General features: G+C 42.1%; 1 protein-coding gene across 1 annotated transcript in view; it reads left to right on the top strand.

Moving 5' to 3' along the window:
* Positions 1-3,881: 3,881 nt before the first annotated feature.
* TMEM131 (transmembrane protein 131) overlaps positions 3,882-20,029 on the top strand; it is a 396,906-nt gene continuing 380,758 nt past the window's right edge. The window contains 1 exon segment of the mRNA XM_033949394.1: positions 3,882-4,255. Within this exon segment, the coding sequence (XP_033805285.1) occupies positions 4,117-4,255 (139 nt within the window). The 5' untranslated portion in view covers positions 3,882-4,116.

The following is a 20,029-nucleotide window of genomic DNA, read 5'->3' as shown; positions in this document are numbered from 1 at the left end:
ACTCAGCCTCTAGATCCAGAACCTTGTTTCCCATACTTTGAGCATTAGTATATACTGCTTTCCAGATATTGCTCCCTTTTCCCAATTGTGTAGAGATATTTAGTGATTCACTTACCTGAGGGCTTATACTCACCTGGGGGCTTTTATCACCTTGTCCCAACGATTCTAGTTTAAAGCCTTCTTCTGCTGCTAAAGACATTTCTTACCTTCTTTGATAGGTGTACCCCATCCCTGATCATCAGTCCTTGGAAAATCATCCTATGGTCCAGGAACTCTCAATGACACTATCCACACAGCCATACATTCATCTTCAGGATGTGAGCTTCTCTGTCCTGGTCTTTACCCTTGACAGGGAGAATTGATGAGAATACCATCTGCACACCTGACTAGTTCACCTTCTCTCCAAGAGACACAAAGTCATTTTTAAAATGTTTGGATGGGTACCTAGCAGTATCATTAGTGCCAGCATGAATGAGCAACAGCCTAGGGAGATGAGAGCTTCAGATTCAGATAACTTTTTGGGCATAACAATTTGATATGTGTTGTGAAAATTATACATTTACTAGTAGATCAATTAATTCATTTGTATGTGGAGAAAAATTAAACAGAAGGATCAATATCTGAGATACATGTAGTCAGAAGACAGAGTTGGAAATAATAAAGAAAACAAAGCAGTATGGTAAAACAAATTCTGTGTGAGCCATATGGAAATGTCCTTTTGCTCGTTGAACAGCAGAAAGGACTTGTCTAGATGTCATTGCTGGATGTTTTAAATTTTTACTACTAAATTTGAGATTCCCTACTTAGGCTGATGCATGGCCGTATCGGGCAAGTGACTTTTATATCGCTAAATGAACAAGACATTATAAAAGATCTTTTACCATACTGCTTTGTTTTCTTTAACTTTTCCAATTCTGTCTTCTGACTTGGACTGGTTGTTGGATTTTTGCCTCTTTGGCACTTTTGAGATAGCTGTAGGGCAGAAAGGGAAGAAAACAGGGAGTATAAACTGAAAATAGAAATGAGTCCCTGGAAAAAAAGCTATTTAATTTAATGTAATAGTTATTTATTGATTTTATTTTTGGGAACTAATAACAGGCCTGCCCAAAGTGGTGTACATAATATAATTAAAAACACAGGGTAATAAAAGAAATAAAACATAAACACCAAACATCAGTGCTTCCTAGTCACATCTCCCACTCCTCAAATCACCACACCCAAAAACTCCCCACTCAACTCTCACAGCCCAAGAACAGAAGCCTTAGGGCTTCTTCTATTAAACTGCGCTAGCAGTTTTTAACGCAGAGAGCTGCACTAAATGGCCAGCGCTTCTCCCGACACTCAAAGAGTTCCTATGAGTGTCGGGAGCAGTGCAGGCCATTAAGCGGCTCTCTGCACTAAAAAATACTAGCGTAGTTTGATAGAAAAGGCCCTTAGTCTTCTGTCCAAAAAGCTGGGATCAGGGTCAAGTCAACTGGAAAAATAAAGTTATCAGGCAACAAAGGTACATTAAAAATGGTATTTTCAGTTTATAGGGAATTAAATATATCAGCTTTGAAAACGTGTATTCCCTTGTGTTTTGTTCAGGAAATGCATAGTCTGATTTCATGTTTTTCTTTTCCCATTTCATTTTTTGTCTGTATATTTGTTTCTGATTTGTAGTTTCTTAGGAGTAGATATTCAGCTAGTGAATAGCATTTAATATGTGTAATGTGTCAGGTTGCTAACTAATCATTATTGTGTAAATATGTGATTATCTTTTATACTGTGTATTTGCAAGGGGGCATTCTCAGCTTAGGTGGGATAGACAGGGTTCCTTCTTATGCTCATAACATACAGGAACCATAAGGGTGCCTAAATGGAGGCACACAGTAATAGAATTGATCCTATATTATTTACATAAGGAATGTATGTAAGAATTACATTAAGAGCTCCTTTTACTAAGCTGCGATAGCGTTTTTAGCGCACGTTACACCCAGCCTATGCGGCTAGAACTAACGCCAGCTCAATGCGCACAGGGCAATTTAGCGCGTGCTAAAACCGCTAGCGCAGCTTTGTAAAAGGAGCCCTAAGTATAAATGTGATTCGAGAAATCACAGTAAGAGTTAGGAGGCACAGGAAGAGATAGAGAGCTTGGTCTCCCCAACCAAAAAGATTTTGTTCTGCCCCTGGGTAGGACATTAATGGTATAATTGTCATTATAACTCACAGTTACCCCATACTACTACTACTATTATTTCTATAGCGCTACCAGATGATATCTTTTAAATTCAGCTGTCTCTTCTATAAGGCCCTATATGGTTTTATTGCCAGATTACCTCACCAATCATTTCTTATTTTCCAGACCCAGGCAGACCTCTCGACCCCAGTCACTCTTTTCCTTCCCATCAGTTAAAGGTTTCTCACATAAGAGATTCATCAATAAATTCATATTCTACCAAGCAGCCTCTAAAGATCCAGAATGGAGTCATCTGGTCCGTTCTTCTACATCATACATGCATTTTAGGAAGCTCCTGAAAACACACCTCGTCTCCAAACCTGACGACCAAGTTTTAAATTAACCCTTGTTGACCCAAGACTAGACAACTTTCACTCATCATCTTACCCCACCACAAACCTCAATTTTTTGTTTTTTTATGCGTTTGTAAAACTGTATTATTCTAATTAGTTAAAAATTACTGTTCCTGATGTTTTTTTTACTACCCTGTACACCGCCTTGAACCGAAAGGCTCAAGACCCGCCGGGTTTGACACCCCCGAGGTCGGACGGAGCCCAAACAGTCCAGCCAAAAACAAGGACTAGAAACCCCCTAAACAAATTCCAACAGCCCTACCAAGGGAGATGGGTACATCTCACTCAACACCTGCTGGAGACTGAAGTAGACTGATGAGACTAGAGAAGGGGATATCTTATGTACTATCTCACAGTTTTGTTTTCAGTTTCCACCTGCTGATCATGATTGAATATATACCCATTCGTAAAGATTAACCTCTACTGGTCTGGAGAGTGCTAAAGAAATAAACATTCTCTTTAGGCACTGCACAACTTCAGAAAGCATACACTTAATAATCTCTTTCATTCCCATCCCCCTTTTGGCATCTGTGCAATTCATAACAGCAGAAGACATAGTTTTATAATTTCTTTCAGCTCCCAGTTTCACATGATCTATCTATCTCCATTATTGAGATGGCAGGCTGGGACTAATTTTTACATTCCTACATGTCTGCACCACTTGCACAGCCGTGGTGCTGCATAGGACTTTAGAATCAAATGAGGACCACTACTGTCATGCCCACAATTTCTCCAAGAAAGTCTTCAGGGGTGGGCAGCGAAGTCGGGTTTTCAGGATTTCTTCATTGAATATGCATGAGATCTATTTGCATACAATGGGTGCAGTGCATGCAAATAGACCTCATGCATATTCAATGAAGAAATCCTGAAAACCTGACTGGATTGTGGCCTTCCAGGACCAAGGTTGCCTACCCCTGACTCTTCCCTACTTCTTCCTGAAAGTCGAAACCCATCTCTAGAACTTCAGCATGACCCTCTTCCTGCTCTCTGTGCCCAAACTCAGGCATCCAGCAGTGTCTCTGAAAGCACGGGAAATAGTTCTGACACCGAGGACATTGAGCACTCCTAATCTTGAGGCTCCTTGCCTCCTTCATTATGTTAGCGAAGGGGTAATTTTTATTGTGTTTGGAACTCCACTGCTGCCTTTGGCTGAGAAAAATTGATCCGATTATTATTTCGAAATGCACTCCCTCCAATAAAACGACATAAAACTGGCTACATCGAAAAAACGCAGTCTTTATTTTAATAACAATCGCAGGGCTCATCCGCCATCGCAAGTTCTCCCTGCAGCCTGACATCCTGCAGAGAGGTGGCGCTGTCTCTGAGAGACGGGCTGCCGTGGTGGCGCTGAGGGACGTTCTTGCCGGGTGCGCTGTCTCGTGTCTTGTTGGTGTGCTTGGGCGGGGAGAAGTGAAGCGAGCAGAGGACACTGCCCCCGCTCCGGAGAGACGTTATCGTAGCGAGGAGGACGCGCAGCGACCGGCGCCAAGAGAGAGAGACGCAGGGCCGGGCCGCCGGAGACAGAGCGACTCGGCGTCACACAGCATGAGCGAGTGCGAGAGAGCCCGATGCCAGCGGGAGCACGGGTCGACGGGGACCTGCAGGCACTGCAGCAGCCTGGCGCTCACCTACCGCCTCCTGCTAGCGCTGTTCAGCGTGCGCTCGGCCAGCAGTCACAGTGAAGGTGAGTGGCCCCCGCCGCGGGCTCCTCCTGCTGCCGTCCCGGAAAGCTGGGAGAAGTTTTCTCTGAGGCTGGAGACGGCATCGGAGGCCTGGACTGGGGAAGGGACGGTCGCTCTGCTTTCACGGCTGTAGGTAGATGTGTAGTCGGGATTATTTAGCGTTTCTTACCGGGGGGGGGGGGGGGGTTCCTTCTTTCCCACCAATTCTTAGGGGGCCGTAGCTCCCCTACTGTCTGCTCTCGCCTTCTCCCGGGCCTCAGTGTGTAGTGTCTCTGCACTAACCCAGCGTTTAACCTACTTGAGCTACTGGTACCGGCCCAAAGTTTCGCTGCTGCTGGTTTAGGGACCCCACAAAGCTAAACAAAACCTGGCTTTCCGTCTGACTCTACAGCTCCTGGCTCAAAAGCTCGGAAATCAGCAGCGTCGGAGAATAAGTGCTGGAGTTCGGCAGCTGTCTGTGTCTGTATGGTTGCGGAGTTAACTTGTGTCGGTTGTAGTAGGGTTTCCTGAGAACCTCCGATCTCCTTGACTTTAGGGATTCAGGTTCAAGTAGCGGATTCCCTGTTCCGTTTCTGGTTCTCCCTCTACTCTCTCGAGAGTTTTCAGACTTGAGATTTGATGCCTTGGTTAGGAGGGATGTATTTTCTAGTCCCGTTTGGGGGCTCGTGTGTTTTTGTTTTGGCCGGCATTTTTTTTTTCTCAGAACATTTTCTATAGCTGACATGAGGTTTCTGTTGTTTATTGCTGTGCTGAAATTTTGAGAACAGATTGTTAGAATTCAAAAGGTATCGTCGTTCAAACTTGTTTTTTATGTTGTTTTTTTTTTAGCATTGGGCCTCAAGAAAAGTAACAACTCTTAATCATTATAGCTTATTTGGATTTGTACAAGAAAGAGCACGTTTAATTTTTATGAACTAGCTTATGATTTTTTTTTGTCATAGTGCACTCTGGGTCAGTATTGATCAGAACTTTCCATTCTTGGATTCAAGTTTATTCTATGTGGAATCCTTTTGTTGGCCATATTTTTGACTTTGACAACTATCTTCATAGTGATATAAAATACCAATCTGGTGAATTCATTGCTAAGCAGCCATGCCTTTTTACAGTGTCTATGTGCCCCTTAAAAAGATATTGACTGGTTTCTGAAATTTAAGTTAAGAACATTTGCAGCAAACCTGCCATACCACAATAGCAGTAGCACCCAGATTCATAAAGAAACAATCCTTCCTTTGATACTTTAATGGTTACCCATATATTGATTTTGGTGCAGTTACAAAGCTTTTTATCTTTGTATGTTTTAAACACAGTTAACAAAATTTTGATGTGTTCTGTTGAAAATAAAAATAGATAAATAAGGTAATAATGATCTAGCTGATCACACACTAGTCCTCCATATATTGGATCCAAGATTTAAAGAGTAGGACAAATATAAATCAAATTAATTAAAAGAAAATACATGTCTTGCTACAGTGCAGGGAGCTAACCTTCCATGGGCGCTGTTATTCCTTTTTCAAGACGTTTCGCTGAGAGAAAACTAATCAGTTGAGACGGTTCTGTAAAAATATACTTCAATGATAAATATCTAACCACACATTTACATGGATATCTCAGAAAGAAAATACCCCCTATTTGAGTCACTCCAGGTTTTAAAAGTAGAAATTCTTTCCTTCTTTTTTGAGTCTCTCTGGAGACATCGGGGAAAATCTGAATATGGTGTCCCAGGAAGTCTTTGGACCTATTTTTAAAGAAAAGTTTTAATATCCAATCCTTGTCTGGAGCCAAAGCAACAGACAACAAGAGAGTGGCTGGAACAGCCAATTCTCTATCCGATTGTTCCAGTATTGCGGAAATGTCCAATGATCTCTCCCGGGGTTCCTCAATTTTTCCTTCTTCTTTGGATTGGGGCTTGGTAGGAAGGTAATACACTCTTGTAAGAGGAGGTAAGGAGCTTTCAGGAATTTCCAATATTTCTATAAAATATCTTTTCACCATTTCTCTAGGAGAAGTTGACAAGATCTTTTGAAAATTTATAAATCTCAAATTATTAATTCGACCATTGTTCTCCTGAGCTTCCAACTTCCTCCTGAGTATTATATTATCTTTAACCAACAAATCTTGATTTTGTTTCAAAAACATTAGCTCCTTACTTGTATTTTGTGACTCTATTTTTAGTTGAGAAATATCCTGCTTTAAAACATTTATTTCTTCTTTTTGTTCTTTTAATTCTTTGTCCAAACTTTTTATTTGAGGATTTAAAGAATTCCCCAAATTCACTACCAAGTCCCATAATGCATCAAGTGTGACTTTAGGGGGTTTTGTGGGTGAAAAAAGTTGTAATGGTGTAGTATCTAAATGTTCTGAAATTAGCTTTACCTCAGTGGCGTCTTGTATTCCCCCATCAGTGGCGTCTTGTATTCCCCCAGATGTGTTCTAAATGGTTATTGTACAAGTTAGCTTTCTATATGTGATAAAAGGCCTTTTACCTGTGTGTATCACTACACAATTTTAGAAGTATGCACAGTGACAATTTAGGTGTTTCTAGAAGTGGAGATGAATATGCCTGAATATACATATACTGTAGAGTACATACTTACATATACATTGGCTTTGGAGCATTTGTAAAACATGTGCATCAGCATTTGTTTGTTGCTTGTCTTGGTTCTGTTGTCTTAATAAAATAGCTTAAAATAACCAACTTAGGGTTTAACACAGACATCCTGTGCAAGACTATCATTAAAGTGTTATGATGATGATCCGTATCCATGCAGAATCAGTTTGAAATTACTGTACCTTTTTTTCCTTAAGAACTGAGTGCTTTATAAAACATCAAATAGTGGATATGGTCATAACAGGGACTGTATTTTGCCAATGTGCCTTAATTTTTGACAGGGCTTCTTTCAAGGATACTAGAGTAATTTTCTATGCCTATTCAACTCTAAGCTTATCTGCTAAGGCTTCGCATTACATTTTCATCCTTTGCAGTTTATGCAGTTTTCATCCTTTGCAGTTTATTGAAAACTATATTGAGAATAAAGTTCATAGAACTTTTTAGAATATTTACAAAGTTATAAATAGAATTCAAAAAATGTATTCATCCCTTGAATCTAGGATAGAATCTCTTTACCAATCAGTGTCCTATTCTAGATCTTAGTGTAATAAAGTGTCAAGGTAGAAAAATGAGAAACCAGGCTACTGTGGAAGAGGATGGGGAGAGGGGTGGTGTCATCCTAGTTTAGATAAGAGATTTCCCATTCTGAAGTTATAACGTTACGATTAGAAATTGGACAGTTCTCGGATAGAAAAGTAGACTGTAGTACTGGGATATGCTAAGAAAATGAATTTAATCTATATGTAGATAATATAGTAAACGTTACTATTTCCCATGCTTTCTGTCTGTTCCTGTGTTGATCATTTGCATTTCATATGGTGCCTCCTGTCTTTTTGGATCTTGGTGCTCAGAATGAGAGAGAAAATCCAAATTGACCCAGGCCCACCAATTAAAACTTTTGTGAATTAGGTGTTCTAGCCTGTTTTGTTTAGCTTGAAATAAAAAGGCCTCTTCTACAGTTCTATAGTTTATTTCTACTCGATATACTACTTTTCCACAAAAGTTATCTAAGCGGTATACAATCTAGGATAAATAAAAATCTAAGACATGTTTTTTATAAACATTTTTCTCTCAACATTATTTGTATAGGTCAAAATACTTGGTATACACAGTATAATTCAAATTGGAAGTAGGGGCAGAACAAAATTGTAGATGCCTATAGTGTGTGAGTTCAGTGACTTCCTTTTCTTCAAATATGACTTTAGTCATGGGCAAGAGGAAGGGCAAATCCTGCACCTACTTGGTGGTTTCAGATCTCCTGTGTCAAATGGGCTCAATAAACTTATTTATGTATTATTCTATCCCGTTCTCCCAAGGGATCTCGGAACGGTTTAGATGAATTTATTCAGTACTCAGGCATTTTTCCCTGTCTGTAGTGGGCTCACAATCTATCTAATGTTCCCAGGGCAATGGGTGATTATGTGACTTGTCCAGGGTCACAAGGAGCAGTGTGGGTTTGAATCCACCAGCCTCAGCACCCTGAGGTTTAGCTTTAACTATTGCGCCACACTCTCCCTCAAGGTCCTGATTTTCACTGCTTTCTTGGGGCCCAGCTAGCAGCTTTCCCCTTGACTACTAAAGTCACCTGAAGCCCTGAAGGAGGGAAGGCAGCTCACAGATCCTCAAGTGGTTGGGATCATTATTGCAGAGCAAATCAGCTAGCAGCTCTGCACAGGCAGGCGCGAAGGAAGGTTGCTCCTGCCTTGATTCACCGCTTTACCACCAGGGATACTTAAGGTACGTGGGATAGGCAGGAGGGCGATAAAATAATTAGAATCGGGCTGGGACAGGAGGTGGGAGGGATCCCTCCTGTCCTGGCCACCGCTGGAGCACCAAGCCTCATGGCAGGCTTGGCAGAGGCCTGCCAACAGGTTTGGGAGGGGGCAGGTCAGTACTGACCCAAATATAAACAGAGACTCCCATTTTTGGGCTTCAAAATCTCAGCTTATATTTGAGTATATATGGTACAATTGTACTCAGGAAACTTAAGACTTCAGAAAATCTTTCTAGGCTGTTGCCAGATACTTTTTTAATAATCTCATCCAATTATCTTGAAAAGCAGCCCCCAACTAGCCCAGTGTATGAAGGGGTGCTGAAAAGTTCTCAGCCCAACTATTTTCAATTGGGACAGTTTCCATCAAGAGCTATACACTTAGTTCAGCAAATTTCCACTTTTTTCGTTCAGTACTTTTCCAATGGAACAAAAAAAGTAGAAACTCACTGGACTTAGTGTATAGCCCTTGATGGAGACTGCTCCAACTTTGTTGGATGGGCTGAGAACTTTTCAGCACAACACACACATTTTTGGAGATGTATTGTACATTTCCCAAAACAAACAGAAAACATCCAAGGCCCCCCCCCCCCCCCAATGAAGAGAAACAATTCTGGTGAACTGGGAGAAACAGCAGCTAGAACAGCAGCTTGAACTTGTGGGCTTACAAGCTCATTTTGAAAGAGAAACTGCACATGTACAACAAAAAACTCAAACATTTTGTACTTGCCTTAACTAGGGTAAAGGCTGTACTGTATTTATAAGTATTTGCAATTCAAATCTGGTGTATGCGCCCTCTCTTCTTCTTGAGCTGTGGAATGTCTTTCTTCCCTCCATACTTAATTCTAGCCATCTTGTGTGTGTGTGTGTGTGTGTGTGTGTTGGGGGGGGGGATTAGCTGGAAAATTTTTCTCCTTATGCCAAAGAGCTGCTGGACAGCAAACTTCAGGTAGAAGAGAACATGAAACAGAGAGGGAAGTGACCAAGAGAAATGTATGTGAGATACACACAAGGCTATGCTCTGATTATGATTGGCTATGGTGAGAGGACGAGCAAGGGCCATCATTGGTGAGATACTGAACACATGGACTGCATTAAGTGCTGATTTGCTGAATACCATGCCATGATGCATCCCAATTTACAGTACAACAATCTAAATCCAGCCCCCCAAAACCAGCAACCTGCAGCTACTCAAAAATTCCCACAACCAACATTCTGAAGTAGCCCAATTTAGGCAAGGAAACCGAGGACCTGGCAACTATCTTTCTAGGGCAAGAATTCTTGATTTATTTTCCTAAGTTACTATTATCTGCAAAAGAAATGCTTAAAAAATATGACAGATTTTGAAGATTTCTTTGAATTCTTTGCCTCCTGTTGCTTATGCTGTTTGACTGATTCTATAAAAAGCGCCTACCATTGGTTCAGTCAGCACCATTAATAATCAATTAAAAAATTAATTTTCAGGTAGATGCAATGTAGGTGTCTACACTGAGGCATCTATTGGTGCCTACCTGAAAAGTAGGCATGGTTGGGGCAGAGTCTGGTTATGGATTGAGTTAGGTACTAGTATTTTACGCCAAGAAAACCTTGGCTTAATATACTGGCACCTACCAGTTTAAGTTTCGTTTTTAGAATTGGCTCCCTTTCTGTTCTATTAGTTAAGGGAGAAACTCAGAAGCTGACCAGATGGAGACTCCCCATAGAGAATGACATGGTGACAGAATTTGTCACTGTCTCTGTCCCCGTGGATAACCACAAGAAACCATCCCATGTCATTCTTTAGTGTCTATCTCAACCTCAGTCCTTCTACACTAGCATTCTTCAATGCAAGGTTTGAGGGCCAATGGTTGTGCCCATACTCCAATACTTCCCTCTCTCCTTAAAGAATGACATGGGGATTGTTTCCCGCGGCTATCCACAGAGATGATGACAAATTCTTTCACTGTGTCTCTATTCCCCAGATTTCTTCAGGTAGTTTTGACTTAACCAATTCCTACTTATGAAGCCTGGAGTTCTTTAGATCAATGTTCTTCAACCTTTTTACACCTATGGACCGGCGGAAATAAAATAATTATTTCGTGGACTGGCAAACTACTAAGACTGAAATTTTTTTAAAAAAACCATCGCCGCCCTGTCCCCGCGAGCTCGGTCCCACAAACCATCTGATCCCATCCGCACAAGCCTCAAATAGTTATGATTTTATATTGAACATATTTTATTAAAAGTATAAAAAGAAACAATATTCTATACAATTGTCATTTTATAAATACAAATAATACAGGGCAAAGATCAACAAAACCCCTGTCTCCCTTCCCCTTCACATATCTCCCCTCTACTATCAAGAAAACTGAATAAGCCAAATTATTACAGAATGCTACACAAATATCTTGTAACAGAATACCACAGTCACACATGACAGGAATGGTGTTAGGGGAGTGGAACTAGGGCAACTGCCCCCTGGTCAGAGAGAGCCCTAAGCCAGCTGGAAGCTAAAGAAGCACTGCCTGGGCTTTGCACTCCCCAGTTATGTCTAGCAAGATACATATTTCAAATCTGATATATTTGAATCACAAGATAGAAATAAAATTATTTTTTCTACCTTTTGCCGTCTCTGGTTTCTGCTTTCATTGCCTTTTCACTCTCTTCCAGCCAGTGTCTGCCCTAAGAACATAAGAATTGCCACTGCTGGGTCAGACCAGAGGTCCATCATGACCAGCAGTCCACTCACGCGTACCATGGCCCAGTACAGTGGCATGATAACCTTCTCTGTCTCTTCAGTCCAGCATCTGCCCCTTCCAGTCACTGTCTGTCTTTCCCTGCCATCTCTCCTCCTGCCCCCACCCCCCCCCAATTTGGTCTGGCATCCATCATCTTCCTTCTGTTCCCCTCATGGTCTGACATCTCTATCCTTCCCTCCCCCCTGTGGTTTTTAGCATCTCTCTCTTCTCATTTCCTCCAATCAGATCTGATACCATTCTCTGCTCTCTCTTCCCTTTTCTTCTCTGGTCTTCTTTCTCTATTTTCTGCCTCCATCTAAATTAAATTCTTTCTTACTATTTAGTCCCGTTTCCCTCTTTTCACTGTGCTACTCACAGCTTGTCACCCCTTTCCCTCACCCCTCCATTATCTTACTATTTTCTTCCCCCTTTATTTATCTCCTCCTTCCATCCAGTATGTGTTCTTTCCCCACTTCCATTCAGCATCTGCTCTCCCCTCTCAACTGACATCCATCTGCCTTCTCTCTCTTCCTTCTTCCCACTTCCATCATCTGTCCCCTTCTCTCTCTCATCTCCTCCATTCCATCATCTGCCCCTTTTCTCTCTCTCCCCCCCCCCAACTTCCATCATCTGCCACTCTTCCCTTCACCTTTGCGGGTCACTTTCTTTCCCCTGAGGGTGGCTCATGTCAGAGGGGAAACTTTGGCCGAGCAGAACCACTTGCAAGGAACAATGGAACTTACTTGATTGATGTCGATGCTGGGGCCCGTTGCCATTTGAAAGAAATAAAAAGGGACCTGCAAAGGCGAGAGGAAGGGAAACCTCCAGGACAGCTGCTCTTTGCCCTTCTTCAGCGACCCAAGAGTCCAGACCAACAGCGGCAGCTCTGTGCACTTTTAACTTCGGCACAGAGCTGCCCCTAAGCAGTAGTTTAGCGCGGTTTCATGAGGCAGCCTCGAGACCTTTGCTAGGCCGGCCCGCTTTGATGATGCGATGTGGGCCGGCTTAGCAAAGGCCCCGAGGCTGCCTCATGAAACCGCGCTAAACTACTGTTTAGGGGCAGTTTTGTGCCGAAGTTAAAAGCACACAGAGCTGCCGCTGGTGGTCTGGAGGTGCGGAGACAAGGCAGGAGCAAACGCGGTGGAAGGCAGGAGTCCCGGCACAGCGACTGCAACAGGAAGTTGCAAGTCAGCTGACGCCGGTCTTTTGTTGTGGCAGGGACCGAATCCTTCGCGGACCGGCACCAGTCTGCGGACCGGCGGTTGAAGAACTGTGCTTTAGATTGATTGATTGCTTTTCCTTGGATTTCTATGTAAGCGTATGAACTCTCTCTTCCTTTATCTACCACAGTCATACTTTTTACTAAGTGTCAAGTTCCCTTTCTACACACATGTTACCAGCCCTTTAGTGAACAACCAGAGAGTACCACTGTGGCTTAATTAATTTTGTATGAGTTACAAGTATTAGTACTCCTTTGCCTTTGAATTATTTATTTTTCCTTGTTTTTTTGAATCTTTGGCCTCTTATTCAATAAGAACATAACATAAGAGATGCCGCTGCTGGTTCAGACCAGAGGTCCATCATGCCTAGCAGTCCGCTCACACGGCGGCCCTTTTGGTCAAAGACCAGTGCCCTAACTGAGACTAGCCCTACTAGCGTACGTCCTTGTTCAGTAGGAACTTGTCTAACTTTGTCTTGACAACTTTACAGAGAAATTGTATAATTTCTGTTTTTGCATTTATGGGTATTATGGTAGTTAGAAGGTGTTTTTCTGTATTGTAACTGATGCTTACTTGGGAGATATCTTTTAAGAATTCATAAAAATATATATTACTACAATAGCTCTGTTTATTTTAAAGTGATGTATGTGTAGATAGAGGACAGTCATAGTGGAACCAGGGTCACTAGCTCCATTTCTTCATTTCTCCTTCATTCATTCAGTTTCTTCACCCATCTTTGGCATCTCTCCTCACTTCCATAGTTTAACTTTACCTGTATCATATCTCACTTACCTCTTAGCCCTATTTCCCTTCTCATATTTTTCTTTAAGTCTTATCGCCTTTACCTCCATATCCATATTACTCCTCATCCTCTATACTTTTTCCATTATTATCCCTTGCTTCCACCAAAATTCCATTCCTCATCTCCAACGTCTGTTCTCCTTGGAGACCATTTGCCTTCCTTTCTTTCTCAGATAACCTGAGTAGCAGTAACTCATCCCTAATAGCTAGTGACTAGCACTACAAAGCTGTTAAAATTTAATTGGCCCGCACTTACTGACTGCTTATATTGTGCAGTGCACCATGGCTTCCTTTGTGTTTCAGAAATCAGGGATGAGTCTTCAGACTGAACTAAAGACATTTAAATAAAGCATGTTGTGCAGCTTTGTGTTGGAGTAGTTGCTGCCATGCTTTGCCTGAATGTGGAGCTTCAAACATTTGACCCCTAGTGGCTTTGTGGCGCTATCCCTAATACCTATATGTCCTGTCATCTGAATTAGATTGTAAGCTTTTCTAAGCAGGGACTGTCTTTTCTGTGTTTTGATGTACAGCACTGCGTATGTCTAGTAGCGCTATAGAAATGATTAGTAGTAGTAGATAGACACTAAAGAATAACTATCCACTGGGACGGGAGCAGTGATGAAGTCTGTCATTGTGTCATTCTCTAGCCAGGTGGTCCCTGAGAGAGGTTGAAAACCACTGGTCTAGAATGCCAAATGTTATAATAAATAAGCTTTTGTGCTGTTTTGAAATTTCATAAAAAAATTGTGCCCTAATTTTTTTTATTGTGTTTAAAAAATTAACTTCAAAACTATATAACCTCTTTATGCTAAGCTACATTAAATTAGAATATAGAAGTTAATACACCAAAAATTAATGCCATGGCATAGGCAGAGACTGTCTCTTACTGTTAAGGTAGAGTAGTTACCATGTAATACGAATGCAGTAAATACCACGTTAAGAAGTACAGCTGAGAGTATTATTTCTTTCAGTTGACATTAAAACATATTTTTCTGTTAATGAACAGTAATCTATTGGAAATGCTCTTAGCAGCTAATATAGAGGTTTTAGGGTTACTATAACATTAATTATCCCAGGACAAGCAGGCAGCATATTCTTGACTGATGGGTGACTGCACCGACGGAGCCCCGGTATGGACAATTTTAGAGTGATTGCACTCTAAGAACTTGGAAAGTTCTAGCAGGCCGCACCGCGCACGCGTGAGTGCCTTCCCACCCGACAGAGGCGCGCGGTCCCCAGTTTCTTAGTTTCCGCGGAGCTAAGAAGACGCGTTCTTTTCAACGGCCGTTGAAAAGTACTTTTTTCACCTTCCCGCTCGCGAAAATTCTGTGAGTAAGAGTTTCTTCCTTCTTTTGTTTGCCTTTTATTCAGTTTTTCTTTCGAAAAAAAAAAATCTTTATCTTTTTTCTCTGGTTCGCCCCATGTCAAGTGATCAAGGGCTCCCTGCATGACCATCACGGATTTTGATAAAACTTTATGCACAAAGTCCCACATGTATCAAACGAACTTTGGTAAAGTTTTAGTTTCGCCTGTGGAATATTCGTGGAGATATAGCCATTTGTTTGACCCCATACTGCAATGACATACAGTACGACAGTGACATTCTGACAACTTTGAGACACAATATTTCATGAGCTATGTTTCCAAAAAAACTGAAACTTAGCTACCCTGCACAACTTTTGGAGCTCTATTCAGTGCAACCAATAATAATTTTTGTCGAGCACTGAGTGAATGGCTGAATTACAGTAAACTTGGCCGAAAAAATTAGTGCTCCAAAAAAAGTCAAAGTTTGACATTACTTAGCTCCCACAATAATTGAGTAATAAATGCGAAATTTGGCACATAATATCTCAGTACAATGTTTTCAAAAGTACAATTTCAACCTCCAAGCTCTTTCTATTAGTTTACAAATTAAGTGTAAAGTTGCTAATTTGTGTAAAAAGGCCAAAAATAGGGTATTTTCAGCCTGCTTTTACAGAAAAATACCTTTCAGAAACTCTTTCAAATCAGTCTCATTAGAAAGAGCATATTTCAAACCCCCTAGAAAAGTGGGCTTCATTTTTCAACGCAGGTTAACAAAATGAAGTCCACTTTTCTAGGGGGTTTGAAATATGCTCTTTCTAATGAGACTGATTTGAAAGAGTTTCTAAAAGGTATTTTTCTGTAAAAGCAGACTGAAAATACCCTATTTTTGGCCTTTTTACACAAATTAGCAACTTTACACTTAATTTGTAAACTAATGGAAAGAGCTTGGAGGTTGAAATTGTACTTTTGAAAACAACGTTGTACTGAGACATTATGCGCCAAATTTCGCATTTATTACTCAATTATTGTGGGAGCTAAGTAATGTCAAACTTTGACTTTTTTTGGAGCACTAATTTTTTCGGCCAAGTTTACTGTAATTCAGGCATTCAATCAGTGCTCGGCAAAAATTGTTATTGGTAGCAATGAACAGAGCTCAAAAAGTTGTGCAGGGTAGCTAAGTTTCAGTTTTCAGAAAAAGCACAGTTATTTACCGTAATAGGTCTATTACGGTAAGTAACTGTGCTTTTTCTTCAGCTGACCTTTGCTGGTAGTGAGGAGCTGGTCCAATACATCTCTGTAGCTGGTGGCAGAGTGAAAGTTCTGGTAGATGCTTCCAGCCATATTGTGAACATTGTGAGCTTGGTCTTGAATGTTTTGGGGCAAGCCTTCGATGCTTGAGATCAGAGTGTAAAAATAATAATTGTCTGGATGGTAATAAACTTTTTGTTCCTTTCAAAAAGACGCCTCAGCCCCACCACTCCACCGCATATAATGTTTCATACCGCGGGAAGCATATTGTGGTGCTTCATCATTGGCTGTCAATTTTTGAAAAAAAGTTTTCATCTAATTTTTTTAATTTTTTAAATTTCTTCTCCTTTTAAACGTTATTATGTGATTTATTTAAAAAATAAATATTTCCAACTGTTTTTACTGGTTTCTATCCGTCTGTATCATTTAGAAAGTAGATAGTACTTATCTCAGCCAAAAAACCCAGGGAGTCAGACCCGACATGTTTCACACGTCCTGGTGTTTTATCAAGGGTCTCCCTGCAAAGTGAGTAAAAAGAGCTATTACATACAGTTGTGTCCCGCCCTTCATAAGTAAATATTGTACTATGTATTTTACATTTATCAAAGAATTGCTCACCAAGGGTGCCGCTGTCATCCGACTCCTATAGTTTGTGAGAAAAAGATGGCGGCGGCGTCCTTCGGTCTAGGTTTAAATAGTCCCTTTAACAAAAAACTCCGCCCCCTGCTTTTTAATTGGTCCTAGCTAGAATTATAGTGTCCCCCATTCAATCTCATTGTTGAGCCCACGTGGCTCAACAGTGTCCAACGAAAAAATGAATCTTTGTTCACTTTCATTTAGTTTAATCCGATCTCCCTCCCCAGCCCACCCTGTCACTTTATTTATAACACGCCATCTAAAATCAGTGATAGAATGTTTAAATCTCACCCAATGTTCTACCAGGGGTGCGTGCATGATCTCGTTTAAAATACGAGATTTATGCTCAGTCAATCTCGTTTTTATTTTTCTGCTTGTACGTCCCACGTATATGAGGTCACAAGGGCACACAATGGTGTAAATAACCCCCTGTGAATTACAATCCGTAACTTGTTTGGATTTTAAAATAATCGACCTCCCGGGAACCTGCCAAGAGTCCCCTTGAATGGCAAATGGACACCATTGGCATCGACCACATATACCATGGTCTCCCACCTCCCCTTCCTCAGGACGGGCTCCATATTTTTGGAAATTACATCGTTGCCCTAATGTAATACCTCGTGTATATGCTATCCTGGGAAAAACTTCTAGGGATTTGTGGGGTTGTACTATAAACCAGTACTTCCTGAGCATGTCTACTACTGCTTTCGCTGCTCTTGAATAAGGAAGGACACAAGTGAGTTTATCATTCTCATCTTGTTCACCAGATGGTTCCTGCAACAAAAGATTTCTTTGTGCAAATTTTGCCCTATAAAAAGCCTGTTTTATAGATCTCTCTGGGTAGCCCCTGTTACGGAGGCGTACCCTCAATTTAGCGGCTTGTTCCTTATATTCGTCCAGAGTAGAGCAGACCCTACGTATCCGTAAAAACTGACCTATAAGTAAGTTAAAGCGAAGCTTAAATGGGTGGAAACTGGTGAAATGCAATATAGTATTTCGAGTGACTGGTTTTCTATATAAAGATGTACTAATCTTGCCCCCGTGTGCTTGGACGGTGATATCTAAAAAATCAATTTTAGTCTGGTGGCATGTCATTGTAAATTTGATGTTCAAATCCACTGAGTTCAAGTAATCAACAAAAGCTTCAAGATTTTGTTTAGTGCTATGCCAGATGAAAAAAATATCATCAAGAAATCTGCCCCAAAAACAAATATAAGAGCTCCATGAAGATGGATATACCCAAGTCTCTTCAAAACGTGCCATATACAGGGCAGCCACCGAGGGGGCCAAGGTGGCACCCATCGCCACCCCCTGGGTTTGTTGATAAAACTGATGATGGTATTGGAAATAATTATTCTTAATGACCCAAGTGGCCAAGTGCATCAAGAGTTCAGTGGAAATACGGTGGGTAGTTCTATTCTGCAACGACTCTCTAATAACTGTCAGTGCCTCATCTTGGGGGATCTGAGTGTATAGATCCCCCAAGATGAGGCACTGACAGTCCTTCCCATGTCTTTAGTGCCCCCTTCCCATGTCTTTAGTGCCCCAGTGCCTCCTTCCCATGTCCTTAGTGCCCCTTCCTGTCTTTAGTGCCCCCAGAGCCTCCTTCCCATGTCCTTAGTGCCCCTTCCTATCTTGTGCCCCCCAGTGCCTCCTTCCCATGTCTTTAGTGCCCCCAGTGCCTCCTTCCCATGTCTTTAGTGCCCCCAGTGCCTCCTTCCCATGTCCTTAATGCCCCTTCCTGTCTTTAGTGCCTCCTTCCCCTAGTGCCTCCTTCCTATGTCCCTCTCACTGCTTCCCTCTGGTCTTGGTCTGCAAATTCTCAGCATGTGCAGCGTGCTAGGGTGAGCCTGCCTGGCCGAATACAATAATGCAGTAGATATTCTGGTTTTAGCCCCACCTTTAGAGCAGGACTACCCGGTAAAGCTTTTAAACCATGATTCGTGGCAATGATTTGAATATATCTGAATTCTGAAACAAATCAGATTTGCTTTTACAGTGATATAGGTGTCATATAAAGTGTAAATACACCCCCTCTCCCCTTCCTTTGTAGTTATCCCATCCACCATACCAATAATTTTTGTCCCACCCCCATCCCCGAAGCCTGCCTGCCTGTCTACCTTTCTCCCTGCCTAGCCAAAGCCAGCCTGCTGCCTCCCTGCCGCTCAAAAAAAAAAAAAAAAAAGCCGCCCTCCTTTTCCTCTTCTCTTACTGCCATGCTGCAGCTGCTAAATCCGGAAGTCTTCTTTCCGACTCAATTCTGAAGTTGGAGAGGACGTTCTGGACCAGCTAAGCAGCGATTGGCTGGCCCAGAACGTCCTCTCCGACGTCAGAATTGACGTCGGAAAGACTTCCTGTTGGCTTTAACAACTGAGAGCAGGGGAAAAGGAGAGGCTTTTTTTTTTTTTCCGAGCGGACCAGCAGAAATTCAACCGGCGGTTGAGGGAACAGTGCTCTTCATCAAAGGTGAGGTGGAGGGAGGGAGATAGCCGGGTGGGGACCGCGCGATCCTTGGTTGCCTCACTGCGGAGACAAGTCCATTCACCGCTCCACGGGGCGGTGAATGGACTTGTCCCCATCCCCGCTGAGGCCACTATTTTTTCTTCCCCGTTGCCGCGGGTAACCGCCTTCGTGTCAATCTCTAATACTGCGCAGTATAGAAACATAGAAAGTGACGGCAGAAAAGGGCCAAGGCCCATCGAGTTTGCCCACTCCATTGACCCACCCCCCTAATTAATCGCTCTCTGATGACCTTTTCCCTCGTAGAGATCCGACATGAGCATCCCAACTGTTCTTAAAAACTGGCATGCTGCTGGCCTCAACCACCTGTACTGGGAGCTTATTCCAGCTGTCCACCACTCTTTCAGTGAAGAAGTACTTCCTGGTGTCGCCATGAAACTTCCCGCCCTTTATTTTCAGCGGGTGTCCTCTTGTGGCCGAGGGTCCCCTAAGAAGGAAATCATCATCTTCTACCTTGATGTGACCAGTGACATACTTAAACGTCTCAATCATGTCCCCTCTCTCCCTACGTTCTTCGAGAGAGTATAGCCGCAATTCGTTCAGCCTGACTCAATGTTCTCTGTGCTGGGAGCTTCCTCTCCATAGTGCTGTCCTGTGCTCCTCTTCCATTCCTTCCAGGACTTGTACTGCCTCTCCTGGGCTTTATGCAGTTTCTCATTAGCACTGGATAGGTTTTTATGCACAAACTTCATCAGGTTAACTGTAGTGTTGAGCTGGGAAATGGCATCCTTGCTCCTGATCGCCTGCGATCCTTGGAAGACACTGACCCCAGTTTGACATAGTCCTTCAACTGGTAGCTTTTTTGGCTGCTTCCTCTTCAGTCAGTGGGAGATAATGAGCCACAGACTTGGTCAGTACTGCATCTACCCCAGTGTTCACCATCTGCACTATGTGACTCTTCATAAGTGTTCATGCTTCTATTCACAGCTGCCTTGGTCATTTCCATGCTT

Source organism: Geotrypetes seraphini, chromosome 6 (genome assembly GCF_902459505.1).
Source record: "Geotrypetes seraphini chromosome 6, aGeoSer1.1, whole genome shotgun sequence".
In the NCBI taxonomy this organism is placed as follows: Eukaryota; Metazoa; Chordata; class Amphibia; order Gymnophiona; family Dermophiidae; genus Geotrypetes; species Geotrypetes seraphini.
This window is presented reverse-complemented; position numbering and strand designations above follow the sequence as displayed.